Below are 15,938 nucleotides of genomic sequence, written 5' to 3'. Positions count from 1 at the left end.
TGGGGCAGAACTTTGTGGAGTTGATAAGTCGGTCATTAGCTGAGGGATTATTCCAGCGGTTTCAGTCGCGCTTAAGTAGTAGCGACAATTGCTGTACTTAGGGGGATTATTTGAGACTAAATTAATTAGTTGTTTCTTGTTCCAAGCTTGCATTTAATTGAGTTTTTTCAGTTTAAGTTATTCTTTTTTGTTATTATTATTGGACGTCGTGCCTAATGCGCGTTGAAGTGTTGTATTTTTTAAGATTTAAATACAATTGTTTTACCATCTAAACTTGTTAACAGTCAAGAGCAAAGTACGGGAATGTTTTACTAAAACTTTGGGAATTGTGAGATCGGGGCGCTATTGTTTTCTCGTGATAGGCTGCCTGAACAAAATTCAGAACCTTACGCTTTAGCTGTAATTATTTGATTTGTGCTAAAATGTGAAGAAAGGCTTGAAATTTTGATATCTCAAAGCAAATTTTATTCATGTTTTCTGAGCTATAACTGAAAAAAATTTTAACCTGATTTGATCTGCTACTGTTTGTTACAAAAAAGTAACTAGGATCATAGCCGAGATCTAAATCGAGAGGAGGGCATACATACATCCAATACCCAAAAAGTAACAAGCTCTAGGAATCTTTAGCAAAATAACTTTGAGAGTTTTTTGCAGAAACGAAACAGCATTTCCTGAGAAAAACAGAACAATCCGATCAAAATGGTCCAGATTTGGAGCCAAATTAACTTTTATGGGCAATTTCGAAGCATCAAATACGAAAACAGTCCTTCTTTAAGAAAAAAAATGTCGGAATTCTGACTCTGATTTGGTCAAAACTTGCGTGAAATTATGCAAATTGTCTATTAGATAATAAAAGGCTACGGCGTAACAATTTGTTACTAGAGAACTGAATTGAACTCAAAATATTGCATTACTTAATATCTGTGAGGCATTTTAACTTGTGCGTAGATAGCTTTGTCGTACCAAAGTGTATGTAATATCATTGCTTAAAATTAAGCGTTTACTTTTCGTGAGATTAACCATTAAAAACGCGGTCACGGTTTGTTTCCAAAATCTTTAAGGTTGGTCTTACATAAATTAAACGTCTTACATAAATACATTCACCATCACTTATACATGTTTTTGCGTCCATTAGCGTAGAAACGGGTTCTAAGATTGAGATGCTAGTCCCTTCGGTTTGTTTCAGTTGCCCTTGGGCGGTCGATCCTTGTAAAGGTCACGACAGTAAGCAAGAGCTGCAAAGAAATGCTCTGTAGGAGCTGTCATTATGCAAAAGTATATCAAACTTTCCTGCGACTCATCTGTTGCCAATTTTGGCAACGTTTTAACCCCATTAGCCATTAATTCGAAACCTCCGTATTCTCTGACGTCATCGCAGGAGTTTTGATTTTCTGCAGTTTCAAAATAGTTCTTCACACGTGCTCTCACCAGTAAATTTTGAACGAATCGAAAAGTTTTTGAATAATCTGAAATTTGCTCACGTGACACGACCATGATTTTGTCTTCCTTCATTGGTTCATTGTCCATACATAGTACAGAAACGCCGGCTGCATTGGGAGAGTTGGCATATACGATTTGAGGTTTGTACACAATTGTTGTAACTGGCTGTCCGCCTCGGCGCCATTTAGTTATCATTGTAATGCCAAGCGCTAAAATTTGAAAACTGTTATTGCACTCTTCGCCGATAAAATGTTTTTTTCCCTACAATTTCCAATACTACAACATCTTTTTTTGGAAACTATGCTTTTATAGAATGCCCTTAAAATGTTTATGGTGTTTTGTTTTAGTGTTAACTAAGGCACCATGAAAAATTTATCGCCATTACAGCTGTTTTCGAACTGCCCTAGTCGAGACCAGGATTTATATTGTAAGGTTCGTGTGCAAAAAAGATTTGTATCAAGACAAAAGCTAATCTTGTAAGAATACAAGATTTTGCATGAAGAAAGGTTATCTTGCAGTATCTTGCAATTTCGTTCCGGCCGAAGTGTCTTCTGATTGGCTCAATTTTAGCATCTTTTCCGTCATTTTGCTGAAGCCAACTAGGAGTGAGTTGCCCCCCAAATTGAATACCGCGTAAATTGATCTAAATTTACAAAAATTTTTTTTTCTGGGTGAAATATGAATTCACGCAATCTGCGTGATCTCCATTATCAAATAATCTGGGTTTATATTGTTCTAAAATTTAAATGTTTGCTGATTATTTCTTATTGCCAATCTTAATGTTTTCTCCGATCTCTGACGTTTCTTCCTCTCTCCCTCAGCCTTTTAACTCTCTTTTTTAAATTTCCTCGCATTAATGAACTGAGCTCAAGTACCCTACTGTTAGATAACATTGCATACGAAAAGACTCCCCTCCCATTGGGTGAGTTCAATAAAAATTCGGGCTTGTTTCTAGTTCATCAACAGATTGATTCAGCTCAACAGAAGCTTCTAGGAAAAGTTATCTTCAAATTGCGTCCCACACAATCGGGTCGCTGATTATCGGACAAGTTCAACTAATTGCGGCGTTCAACTATGGGGCTCGCGACAACAGCATATTAGCTGATCCTCGTATGATTACAACAGAAAGTGACTGAACTGCTCTGTCGAAGGCAATGGATTGTCCCACTGACTGATAATTTCTGCTATCAGCTAACAACGACATGCGCAGTAAGGCCTTCTTCAGAGTCCTCGACAGACCGCCCAAAACTTCGATTGCCAGAGGGACGAACAAAATTCCTTGTTGAGCACAGTTATTTTCATACTGAGCGTATTTTCGATCTTCAGCAGCTTCAATTGCATAGCCAGACTTCTCTGCCGCATGAAAAATAATGTTCGGTTGCAGAGAGGAAGTCGCGGCTATGTCTAGGGCAGCAGATTGGCCTGATTTCCAAGAAGGCAATTAGACGTCTCCTGGGCGTGAGTTGTTTTCCGCAATGAGATTGCGTTTTTCAATTACTGGCGACAAGTTAGCTGCTAAATAGGGGGAAGCTATACGATCGCTAATTCTATCGTGCCTTGCAATCGCATCTCCCCTTCCACGGCAGGCAACTGCATGGTCACCAAATGTGTCCAATACACCTGACTTGCAATAAGGACATTTTCTTTCTTGATCATAAACCACGATTCCGAGCCTGTACTTGACACTGATTTGAAATAGCTTAGCCGAAAGGTGTAGACCTATAGCGGGAATTGTAAGCGCAGCAAGCCACGTGCCGGAATGAGGCAGGCATAGTGATTGGATTCTTGCTCTTTCCCTGGTTGACATTTGATTTCTTATTAGGGCAGCCAGTTTTTCTTTATCAAGTGCTTCTTGGATCTTCTTTTGTGTGTGCGAAAGTAGATTGAACGGTTCCAAACTCAGGTTTAACTCTTTAAAAGTGTCACTTTCTGAGGGACTTCTACTTGTTATTTTGTTGACCAGCTCGTCTGAGGCTAAAATTGAGCCCACAAACGCACTTTTATTTTGCTCCTGTGACTGTCTGATGCCTAGTCCCGACAAACCGATAGGTAAGGAAGACTGTTCCATGCGTCATCATCAACAATTGAGCCAACAATTTGATCCAACACTTCTCTTTGGCCGTCATCGAAACTTTTCAACACTTCGAGCATCTCGTTTGATGGAGTGTTAGTTCGTAAAGAGTATAATAGTTTCGGAATTCCCAAACAGTAACGAAAGTTTACCCAATGCACATTGAGGATTGTTGAGGTGATGTAAATTGTCCAGCATAGATAAAATTTTTTGAACTTTCCTCTTCAAACTGAACCAACTGCAACACCCAGAAATTCAAAACCGTTTCCCAAATTTCTTTTTACTGCCTGATCAACGGAGGGTAAATTTTTAGTTGACCACAGCTCACATTTGTCTTTTCTAAACTTTAGGCCTCTCTCAGGGCCTTCATTGGCTAGGATTTCAAGCGTTTGTTTGATCTGGTCTTCAGACCCAGCAATAAACCCATCATCTAAATACCAAGTATGATGTAACAAACCTCGAACAGAAGTCTTGATCTTCTGTATGATTGGCCATAACGTCAAGGAGAACAGTAATGGTCCCAGCGGATCACCCTGCTGAATTTACTTTATGATTACATTGTTGTAAAAGAGTGGTGTGTGGTGGGAGTAGCAAAAATTGGTGAAGGCGGCAATTCCAGGAATAAATTCATAAGTTGCTTTTAATAAATGTGAACGCTTGACTGAGTTAAAAGCGTTTTGGAAATCAATTTGAAGCACGCCTTCGTCCATCTGAGCACTAACTATGTTATCGTATCTAATTTTTGACAAATGAATGATTGCCTCAGCGCTCAGCGCCTCCACTAATGCCGACTCCCAATTGCAAACTATCAAATAGCTCAATTGCTCCTGATTTAGCTTCACTTACCGAGCGTTTTGCTATGATGCGTCGCAACACTTCACCAACTGCTATCGGACGCACCTCACCTTTCTTTTTGGATAAAGCCGTGAGTGAAGCGCAGCAGAGTGCTTTGGAAATAAAAGCAGGAAAGAGTCCCCTGCTACCAAAGTTTACAAACTTTGTTATTTCTTTCAGGGCAAACTCGGACCGGTCAGGTGCACTGCTGAAGATGTTCTGGAAACATCTTAGAGGGACCGGCTGCAGTGTGCTTACTGAATGTCTTCAGTTGTTCATAAACTACGTTTTCACTAAATTGGAACGCATTGGATGCAGTATCGTCAGGGGTAAACTGACAACAGGTAACGGTTCTTTCGGGTGTAACCTTTCCAGTGCTTTGAATGTAGCTTTGTTATCGGGTGCAAAACCTTCAGAAGCTATAACTTTAGCAGCTTGGCCAAATTGGCCTTGTAGGCACAACGTTTTCGCTTGGACCAATATTTCTTCAATGCTGTTAGTACTCTGTCTTTTTGACTGTTTCAAGCAGACAGCTTCTGACCAAAGCTTCCCATATTCACCGGGGTTCCAACGATCAAAACGTTCTTGAGACGCTTGTTTGATTGCGCTTTTGCTTTTTGCATCCGCGGTTACAAGCACGTAGAACGCATTTTGAAATCTTAAAAAAGTTTTTGCCAATTTGTCTTGTTGTCTGGAGCCTCATTACATTCAAGAAGAATACGTGACATCAATTGAGACCATCTTGCTCTGAATTTGATAGGAACAAAGCGACAGGTTGGCACGTACGAACTCAATATTGTCGACACTTCTGGCAATTTGTTACTCTCGGATTTTATCGAGAGATCAACACGTTCAAAAAATGAGTTATTCAACTGACTGGAATCTTTGGAGTCACAGGAGATCAATAGATTGTCTATTTTAATTGAGAGGTCTGTGTTAATTTTTTGACGGCTGCACAACTGCTCTTTGTATTTTGAATAAGCCCAAATTCATAAGGAATTGAACCAAGCGTCGTGCTCTGACCCCCAACCAAAAAATCTTATTTTGGTGTACTGATTGCAGTTTTCAAGTACTTGAACTCTCTAGAGTTTATCTGCGGTATCTGGCAGAAAGAGAATTGTGCCTGGAGGTACGTGAAAAAACTCTTTAACGCATACATTTTGTAACTCCTGGGTCAAACCCGTATGCATGTCTTTGCTGGTTTCAGGATTTTGTGGTTCGCTTTGTGTGCCTACCTTCTCTAATTGCTTTGCACCACTCTTGTCGAAAACTGCATTTCTTAAGTTGTATTTCAGTTTGAAAAGAAACATCCGAAGCTGTTAAAATTTTCCTTTTGATTATTTTGGCCACCAGAAGTTTGTGAAAATCCTCAAAACAGACCCAATCCCAAAATTTTTTGTTACTCAGGCACTGATAGAAAAAGTGTCCTTCTTTTTGACTTCACATCTATTTGCTTGTCAGCTCATTCTCATCAACATGGAGGCGCTTTCTGAAATTACGATTTGTTTTCAGAGTACTTATGTTTGCAAAAATCCCAATATACACATTTATTTTGTTTTTCAGGCCACTTTGTTTAAAATGGCGTCTAAATTGTCTGGCGATAAAAGAATCCTCGATTTGACTGATTAATATCATTCTCCAAAATGTCTACATCAAATAAATCCGTAACTTTATTTTCTTCATTTAATAGCTGGTTTCACAACAAAGGTCAGAGCTCCGCAATCTTCCAACGTGCAAAACTAGTCCTTGACCTCCAAAAGAATTTTCGCGAATGCTTACGCTACAAAACTTTTATGCGATTTAATATAATTTTTTTAATATTATCGTTTTTGTATTACAAAAACCATTACCATTTTACGCATTAAATGTTCCGAACCCACTTGTGGGGGGGAGGAACTATATACTCAAATGGGTTTTTTTTTGTTCCGTGAATTTTGGCCGATCGATATATTCATCGTAGAGAAGAGTGAGTGGTATCATTGAAAAGCTCGTCTCGCGTAGAATTCTGAATTAAAAAGATTTTTTCGAATTTCGTGTTTTTTGAGGAATTATCGAGGTTTAAAGTTTTGCGTGATCACGTGAAGTTTGGCATGATTTTGTTCACTTTTTGTTCAAATTAAGCTATTTTCTATAAAAAAAATATCAATTCAAAATTACATTTTCTGCTATAAATGGAACATTCTTGTCATTCTAACAGACGAAAGGCCATAAAAGGGTAGTTTTCGTCTCATAGTGATGTTTACTATAGAAAATCCTCGATTTTCATTTGAGAGATGGATTTTTTAAAAACCTTTTCATGTTTTTTTATTATTTTTTTTCAAGTCACTTGGAGATTAGTCACATTTATTATCCAGGTTGTGTTCCTGACAAACCTCATTTACCGTCAAGTAATGCCCAATAAACAAATAATTAGTTTTTAAGGAATCGGGCAATTTTTATGGCTCCGATTCTGAGTTTTATTAATTTTTTTTATTTTGATTCTTTTTTTTTGAGATTTTAATGAGATTTTGTAGCCCTATGACATAGATTCGTTGACTAGAATTGCAATACGCTTCCTAAAAAGCATTAAGCGAACCTATTTAGTAATTTGAGGGGACAGCTAATGGCTGTTAAGACTTGAAAAAAAATTTTCGAAAGAAAATTTTTTAACAAAATTTTTTTTTCTATTTGAAAGTTTACTAATTTTTCGGGGTCCTATGGCATAGACTCGATGACTAGAAAAACAATAGGCTTCTGAAGGAACAGTAAACGCACTACGTAGTAACTTGAGAGGACAGCTAATGACTGTTATGACTTAAAAAATAGTTTTTCGGAGGAAAACTTTTTAATGAAATTTCGATTTACTTTTTGAATTTTTTACAAATTTTCGGAGTCCTTTCGCATTATTAGGGTTCAAAATAAGCCACAATGTAACATATTAAAACCCTGAAAGATATAGATTATCGTTTTAACGGCCTCGACACTTTCTTGAAGAAAGTAATTGAATTTTTTAATTTTGTCTTTAACTGTCATTTTTACTTTGTCATTTCGGTCGTATGAAATTTCCTTTATAGTGATAGGTTTTTTGGTTTTCATGGAAGAATAGTTGAGCCGATATTCTGATTTTATCAGATAGCTGATGGCTTTCCTGACTTTGAAAAGAATCGTTTTCCAAAACTAAAAAAAATTTAACTTCGCAATTTTCTTTTTATTTTTCTTTTTGTTACCTAATCTCGTTAGTTAGTTACAGCTCAAATATGACATTGTGGATGTCAGGGGAAGGTGTCAAAAGGAATTAGTGTCCTCAAATTTTTTTTAAAAAAGAATTCGTTATGACCTTACTGGCTTCGACACCGGTTTTTCACAAAAAAAAATAAATTAGTTTGATTTTTGTCATTTTTGACGTTCTTTTTGTAGACGTTAGACATATTCTGGATAACTGCAGGTCTCAAGAGGTTCCTATGGATGAATAAACGACCCTATTTGAACATATCATTATGTAATTAAAGTCTTTTTTGACTTCTGATGTAATTTTATTTCGAAAAAAATTAAAAGTATTACATACTTTTGCCCTTCTTTCTTTTTTGTCTACTTGTTACCTAGTCTCACTAATGAATGACCACATACTACATTTTTGGTATTTGAGGAAAGCGCAATCAAATATATTTTGAGGGCCAAAATATGGCTTGAAGGTTTTGACAGCGTGTTCCGGCAAGTTTCAATTAATTTTTTGTTTGTTGTTTTTTTGTTCTTTTTAGCCGCTTAAAAAATGAATGAGGTCAGGTCCTGATGCCCTTCTATAGAAGCATTGGTTATCGCACGCCTTTAGGATATTTTACTTGATTTTTAACGGTTTTCATTACTTTAAAGTTAATAATTTAAAAAAAGAAAGCGAATTTTTTAACTTTACTGTTTTTGTTCTTTTTTGTCTAATTGTTACCAAACCTTTTTATGGACTGGTCCCATATCTTTTCTGGTGATTTTTAGGTTATTTTGTTGAGTCTTAGTTTTATCTGACGGTGTGTTGAAATTGTTATTAAGCTTGGTTTTTTAAAACGGACGTAAAATTTTTGATGTAATTAATGTTTGTTGTTGCTGTTGTTGTTTGATTTTGCTCTTCGTCTTGACTCGCTTTCTTAATATTGGCATATCACAGCAATCTAATGCATGAATTTTTACCCCACTGATTTGTTTGCTTTGGAGGCTATCTTATCGTTCATACATAATTTTTTTGAAAAATACTTGGGTTTTTTTTAGTTTTTTGGGATTCCAAAAGATAATTTTTGGGTTTTTCTATCTGTTCCTCATTTGGTAGACAATTATGCCAAAATTGTGGATGGGCGGGGTCGGAACTTTATGTGCCATCGCACATTACCGAGCCGCCTTGTTATGTAGCTAGAAACTTTATTCCTCAAAGTTTGCCCAATTTGTTTTCATTTGTTTTCAATAAGGTGTATTACGCAAGCTTATTTAGCGAAAAAAATTAGGGAGTTAATAACTAATTTGGAGTTCAAAATTGCTTTTTTTTGCGATCCAGTTTAGTAATTTTTGTAAAAAACTCCCTTTTAAATTTTATTTTAAAGCTGATTTTCCGTTATAATTGGAAGCCAGAGTACATAACGCTGTATCGAATATTTTGCGGCAGTTAAAAAAGGACTTTTGTTGTCCTCAGTGCAATTACAATTTAATGTCTGCAGCGACAAAATTTTTGGCAAAACCATTCAGACGTTGATTGCTTGAAACGTTACAATGCCAATATTTGGTCTCAGAAACCATTAATTGCTCTCCATGGTTCTGCTGTCATCTTGCATCTGCTTGTGGTTTGGTATACACTACGCTTATTATTTATTTCAGTTAGCCAGTTTTAATTTTTCTAATTGACGTTGTAAAAAGTGTGTTTTTTTGTTTCTTGGTCTTAAAAACTGTAGCTGGAGAAAGCATAAAAGAGAGAAAGTTTTTCTGTTGAGGAACTAAAGAAATGTTTGCTACATTGATGTGGCGCAGAATGAAGTAGCGCAGAATTTGAGAATTTGCAGTGAACTACTGGTTTATCTGCGTCACAGCGTGGACCGCTTTCATCGGCAATGAGTTTAAAGTTTTGATCACAACTCATATGTTAATTTGTTTGTACTTGTTGAAAAAGAATCAAAATCATTAAAAATGGGAAGTCGACTCAAAAATCAGACAAATTAACAAAGTTTCCGCCGAATGAAATGAATCTCGAAAAAGTTTGATTATATCTTGACAACGTTCTCGGAAATAAAACGTCAAAAGTTTACAAGCATGCCAAATCTTTGCCCATGTTTCGAGAAATTTCCGTTTTCGATAGCGGAACTCTTTTCTGGAGTTCAAATTCAGTAAGCCATAAAAAATCATTTTCTGGAAAAAGTAAGGAACTTTTTGCTTTAATTTTGTGATTTTTTAACAGGACCCGAGAACTAAAGCATACAATAAAACTTCATGAATTATCTTTAATTTAATATAACTATAATTACTTGGAAATGAGCGTTGCTTTTTCATTCCCAGTGTTTATTAGAACTGAAATAGTCACTTTAAAGTATTTCATTCTCTTTACATCTCTGCTTCTTCGAAATCAAATACTAAAATTTACGCGAACTACTCAAGCGAAGGCATATTTCACCCTCCGAGTCATAGGTGTAATCTGGCCTAGATATAATCTGTAGAAGGGGAATGCTGTTTTGTATTTAAGCAGCCGTGTATATGCGTTACATGCGTTACAGACTATAGATAACAAATTCATTTATCTTTCAGTTTGTTTCGTTGTAAGCACTAAGTAATGATCGAATCTGTTTTTTAAGAGCCGCACAGCGATAGCTGGGGCTATTATTGGCCTTCTCTCTGTTTTGTTACAATTCAAAGAATTTGAATTGTATTGGGTCGCTGTCTTTTTTTTAAGATCTGTTCACACATTTTCATGATTCTTGAAGTCAAATTGGAGTAGTGATTCTGGTCACGCCGAAACAGGAAATGGAGCAAAAGAGCAAGTGGCTTTGCGGCGTGAATTTTTTTGCTCTAACTTTAAAATAGAGTGAGAAAACGGTCTTTGAACAAAAATTCGATTTCTTGCTAGTGGTTTTTTGTTCACATGCAGCAATTTCGCTTTGATTTTTTACTTTTTTAAAATTTTTGGATTGTTTTTTTTCTAAATGGTTTTCCCAATCCATTCATAGTCCATTCTAGGTCTAGTTTTCTGTTTAGTCAATGAAAATTCTTTGCATTGTTCGTCAGGACTTGTCCTGCTATGTTTTTTTATTTTGTCGCGATTTTTGTTACGGCCATATGACGTCACAACCACTTCAAATCTGCTTTTTGTTCATTCTTTCATGCAACTTCAACCGAAGTGCGTGCGTGACGTCATTTTTCGCTCCTAGTGGAGCGAGTTTTTTTGTTCATTTGCGTGATTAAATTTCTGGTCACACTTGACATACCTCACTCACAAAAATGACTTCCTCACTTTGAAATTGACTTTTATTTACTTTAAATCAAAGAGATAAAGTCAAATGGGTGTGTGTCTCTCTAAAGGAAGGTTATTTGAGAGCAGTTAATAGAGGCAGCAAAAACCTTTACAGATTTTTAATCAAAATATAACATATCAGCGTTCAAAGAAAAGTCGAATTTTTTGGTCTAACTTTTTTACTGTTTTCTTGAGAATGCAGATCTACGAAGCTATTGCCCCTATTGTCTGGCAATCTGCCACCTGCGTTTATAATTAAATAGTTGAATTTATTATGTAAGTCTATCTTAGATCTCTCATAGACCTCCTATTATTTACGAGCAAAGTCAGGAGCGTTCATCTTTTTGAAAGAGCTCTTAAGAGAAGACAAACAAAATTACTTGCCAAAAAGGGTGTCTTCTTCGAAGTCAATCACTGGACACGCCCTACGCTCGTCGGGCAAATCTGGAACACGGGTGCTGAATGTGTACTGTACATACCATCGACCCAGCAAACCTGCATCCACCGGTTTTGAGTCATTAAAAAGGGTCTGGCAATCGAATGACTGGTAACTGTACGCCAAGACGGCTAAATTGAGCAGCGAAAAGGCAATAACATTTTTTGTTTGTGAGAGCATCGTTGTGTCTTCTAAAAAGTTCCTCGGTCCGTGCTACAAAAGTCTATCAGTACCGAATCAAACATACTTACATGGAAAAGGGCGGAGGCTTACAATGCCCTAAAATTTGGGTAAAGTTGAAAGCGCTAATATTAAGCAGGGGCACATTCAAAATTTAAGCGTTTAAACTTTAAGCTTTGTGAATTTCAGACAAAAAATTCAGACATAACATAAGTTGTTCATCAGATAATAATTTGCCTGAACGACTCTGGTGAAATCGTGTTTTTTTCATGTAAATATACCCTGGATTAGTTTTTATATTAAATAAAACTAGTTAGAAACCAAAGTAAGTATTGGCCTCATTTTCAATTTTTTAAGATACAGAAAAAAAACAAAAAACAAAAATGAGTAAGTCTTCTCGAAATATTCGGTACCAGCAGACGGTAGTAATGAGGGCGTAAAAAATTGTTTAACACCAACAGCTGATGAATTAATGGTTCTATTATGGCGGCCTTCAGTTGATTATTCAAACAACGTAAACAAATAATTTATTTGTTTTCAGATGTCAAGCTTTAGCTAACTTTCTAAGTTTGTCAATCAACTTTGCAAATAATTGCATAAAAGAAAGGAGTTCAGCTGCTTCATAATTTTGGACTTTTGATTTCTTAAGGTTGCGATATTTGTGGAAAATTTTGTCCACGCTTGTCAAACTAAACTTATGCTATTAACCACAGTGAAAATTTGAACTGTCAATTTCACTAACCCACTACTTCGGCTCCACTGCTGAGGTTCCAGACCACGAATCGATATTTTCAGACCAAAATGAAAGCAAGGGGGGGGGGGGGGTGTCATCAAAATTTTCCGTATGGGACCGTCTGTACCTACCAGATTTCGGTTTGGGACCTCAACCTGGGTTACAGGTAAAATTGTGGGAATTACTGGATCTATTCTCTATTGCTCCACCCCCAGTGTTTTCTTACGCCCCCACTTACAAATTATAGGTTGTTATATAGCACCTTACTATCTAACAAATAGCACGTGTGCCTAGGGGCGTAAAAGATATATTCCAGTAAGCTGAGGGGCCAAAACAGAATAGATCCGAATTGCTTTAGGATGCGGTGAAGATATCTTTAGAGTGCGCGTTCTGCTATTTAATATCAGTAAGAAAAAAATCAATGTTTTTTGTCCAAATCAAGGAAAAAGGCCGTTCTTTCTCATTATTCACGAAGGATGGACCTGTATTCTCAAACTAAGAGGCTGCAAAAATTGGATTGCATTAATTAGCAGTGAGATTCCGAATGACAATTTCTTTCGCTTTTAAACTAACCAACTACAAATTTATCAGTATCAGAGAAATGGTCTCCATCTGCAAAGGGCAGGCATGACGTCAAAAAACTGTGACGCAGAAGTAAATTACACCTCTTTAGAAATTTTTGCCTTTGTAGACATATCAGGCAGACCCGAGGTGGTCTCCTTTTACAGCCTTAAAGTATAAAGAGCTAGAGCTACTTATTTCTGCGCGCGAAATAGGCTTAACTATATCTCTAAGACTAACTGACTCTGTAAAACACTGAAGGTATACTTTAATTATAACGATGTATAAAATAGTTAACATCGGAGTCAGAGGTATACACATGGCGCAACTACTCTATTAGATTGATTATAGTTAGTAAAGTTAGCGCTATATAAAAGAGAATAGTGTCTTCTTAGTCTCTGATTGGTTGAAGGTGTCTATCGGTACTGAATATACATTCTTACGTCCAATTGGGCGGCGGCTTACCATGCCCTAAAACTTGGGTGAAGTTGAAAGCGCTAATATATCATGCAAGGGCAGATTCAAAATCTAAGAGCCTAAATTTTTTTTTTGAAATTTAGATAAAATTCAGGTAAAACATATAAATTGTTCATCAGATAATAGTTTATTTGCCTGAAAGACTCTGGTAAAATAAGGTCCTTCTTCAGCCAAACCATTTCATACTAATGTTTTTTTTATTGTAAACAAATTACAAACCAAAATAAGTATTGACCTCATTTTCAATTTTTTATTATACTAGAAAAACTAAATGCAAAAAACGCTTAAATTTTCTCGATATATTCGGTACCTGGAGAAGTCATTAAGGTGGGCAAAAAATTGTTTTCAACAAAAATAGAAGATGAAATAACGGATATATTATGGTGACGACCTTCAGATTATAATTCAAACAATGTAAAATAATATCTTACTTGTTTTCAGATGTTAAGCTTTAGCTAACTTTCTGGGTTTGTCAATGAACTTTGCAAATCTTTTCATAACGGAAAAGAATTTAGCTGCTTTATAATTTGGTACGCAGAAAAATTTTGATTTCATAAAATAGCGATATTTGTGGAAAGTTTGGTCCAAGCTCGTCCAAATAAAATTTTACTATTAACATATGCCACAGTGAATAATTTTCAACTTCAATAACCCACAGCTCCGGATCCAATACTGAGAGGTTCCAGACCAGTAGTCAAAATTTTCAGATCAAAATCAAAACATCCGGGTAGGGGGTGTAGAGGTGTCATGCTGTAAGAAAAATTTTTTGACTAGGACCGTCTGGAAATACCAAACTTCGGTTTGGGACCTCAACCTGGGATAGGGCTTGATCTATTCTTTTTTGCCCCCTGTGTTTTTGACGCCCCCAAATACAAATTATTTGTTGTTATATAGCACGTTAATATGTAAAAAATAGCACGTGCGCCTGGGGGCGTAAAATATATAATCCCACTAAGCTTGTGTGGCCAAATGAGAATAGAGCAAAATTGTTTTAAAGAACTGTGATCTCTTTAGAGGGCAAGTTCTGCTATTTGATATAATTAAGAAGATATATAAATGATTTTGTGTCCAAATTAGGTAAAAAATCGTTCTTTCTTGTTAGTCTGAAAAGATGGACCTATTTTCTCAAACTAATGGGCTGCGTTAATTGGACCGCATTAATCAGCAGCGAGATTCCGAATGACAATTTATTTTGCATTTAAACTAACAAACTTCAACTTTGACGCAGAAATAAATTACTCCGACAAACGTGCGCTTTTAAAATTTTTGCCTTTATAGACATCTGTCTCGTTCGTTTGTCTAAGACGTTTGCCTAAGACTTGAATTGTGAATAGTTGTGACTTTGATAAATTTTGGAAAAAAAATGTTATGAAAATCCGTCCCATTTATACGCACTCAACGTAAGCAATGCTTACGAACAATGAAACTAATCTCCACATTTTTGTTAATCATTTACGCTTTAGTCTGAACCGATTTATGGCTCAAAATATGTTTGGTAATTAGATTAATAGATCAACATCGCTTTGTTTTAGCTTATCGGATTTAACAGTGGATCTGCACTGATTGGCCACTTATGGACGGACCAATTGGAAGGACGATAAAATAGAGATATTAATCGGATTGAGGTCTTAAAATGTTGTTAATTTGGACTATAAAAAAGTAAAAAAAATTGAGGTTTTGATTTTTAGATAACTATCACTTACAGCTCGTTATTCCTTTTCTTCTAACTGATCCAATATTTTAATCATAACAAGCGCAGGTCAAAATTGTGTCTAAAACATATTTGAGGGACATTCAATTAGAGATCAAACAAACAAATTACCAAGGAAATACAAACACCAGCAAAAAAGTCAATGATTCTTTACTTATCTCTTTTTCACTATCTTTCTTTACTATATTTTCTGCTATAAAATCTTCATTTTTTAAATATAAATGTCACATCGTTTATCAATTTTAATCCATTATTCATGATTTCAACAGAAGTTGCGTAGTTATGGATATGATTAACACACCTTTTACAAACTCGTATACTAACAAACTTTCAGAAAATTTGTAATTGGCGTGCGGAGCGGTTGAACCAATCTTCAGGGACGATGGCTTCCGTTCTTTCTGATAGCTCCATCAGTCTGAAGCAACAGACAATCAGACAGTAAGTATAGTATTTTATCATATGTTGTCTCCAGAGACCCGTCGCTCTAAGGCTTTAATTTTTTTGCAAAAAAACTGAAGCACAAAGTTTTTGAGGTATTGAGTCATTTTTTACGATTTTTATATTGAAAAACTTTTCAAATTCCCATTTTTTTGTCGTAATTCAAGCGAAAAAGCTCACTAAATTGTTCTTGCTCCTGTTCCTCCCATAAGTTCAACACGTTCTCCTATTTACGTCATCAAAACATGTTTTGTCAGTGAAAATCAATTTTCTATGTCCCAGAGACCTTACGTAGCACCAAAAACAAATCTAAAAATCAGCAATAGAGAAATCAAACAGACAAACTCAGCTATTTAGTCTCGATTTGTTCCAGATTTGTGTTCTTTTATTGTAGGGATTTTCATTCCCATGTATATGCATGTAAACTGTCATACAAACCGTTCAGATCTATGATTTTATTTAGTTGACATGATTTCTTTAAAAAAATTGAATGAAGATTTTATTTTCAAAAGCATGCCCATCGACAAGTTAAATAATTGAAAAAAGTTTGAACCCTATCTATTTTTTAAAACTTTGCTGGCGACAGAAACGGGGTTCATAGAA

General features: G+C 35.9%; 1 protein-coding gene across 3 annotated transcripts; it reads right to left on the bottom strand.

The window, feature by feature from the left end:
- Window positions 1-1,087: 1,087 nt before the first annotated feature.
- LOC142351893 (uncharacterized) lies at window positions 1,088-11,969 on the bottom strand. Of its 3 annotated transcripts, none has more exons than XM_075404149.1 (3): window positions 11,829-11,969; window positions 11,184-11,458; window positions 1,088-1,649 (listed from the first exon to the last, which is right to left on the bottom strand). In XM_075404149.1, exons 2-3 carry the CDS (start codon window positions 11,413-11,415, stop codon window positions 1,183-1,185), a joined length of 699 nt encoding a protein of 232 aa, XP_075260264.1. In that variant the 5' UTR covers window positions 11,416-11,458; window positions 11,829-11,969; the 3' UTR covers window positions 1,088-1,182. The 3 variants fall into 3 exon arrangements, with proteins under 3 accessions (XP_075260264.1, XP_075260262.1, XP_075260263.1); XM_075404147.1 differs by having other exon boundaries at window positions 11,184-11,448; window positions 11,829-11,956; XM_075404148.1 differs by having other exon boundaries at window positions 11,184-11,448; window positions 11,837-11,918.
- Between the last annotated feature and the right edge of the window lie 3,969 nt (window positions 11,970-15,938).

This window comes from Convolutriloba macropyga, chromosome 13, assembly GCF_964194025.1.
Source record: "Convolutriloba macropyga chromosome 13, txConMacr16.3, whole genome shotgun sequence".
Lineage (NCBI taxonomy): Eukaryota > Metazoa > Xenacoelomorpha > Acoela > Convolutidae > Convolutriloba > Convolutriloba macropyga.
Note: the sequence above shows the minus strand (reverse complement) of the source record. Positions and strands in the feature narration are given on the sequence as shown.

Bases quoted from the DNA above. Each gene is read 5' to 3' on its own strand.
- LOC142351893 (XM_075404149.1), bottom strand. From the start codon at position 11,415: ATGCTCTCACAAACAAAAAATGTTATTGCCTTTTCGCTGCTCAATTTA. The intron at 1,650-11,183 runs GCAAGTAATTTT...TTCAAATTTTAG, and splicing joins CGAAGAAGACACCCTTTTTG to CGCTTGGCATTACAATGATA.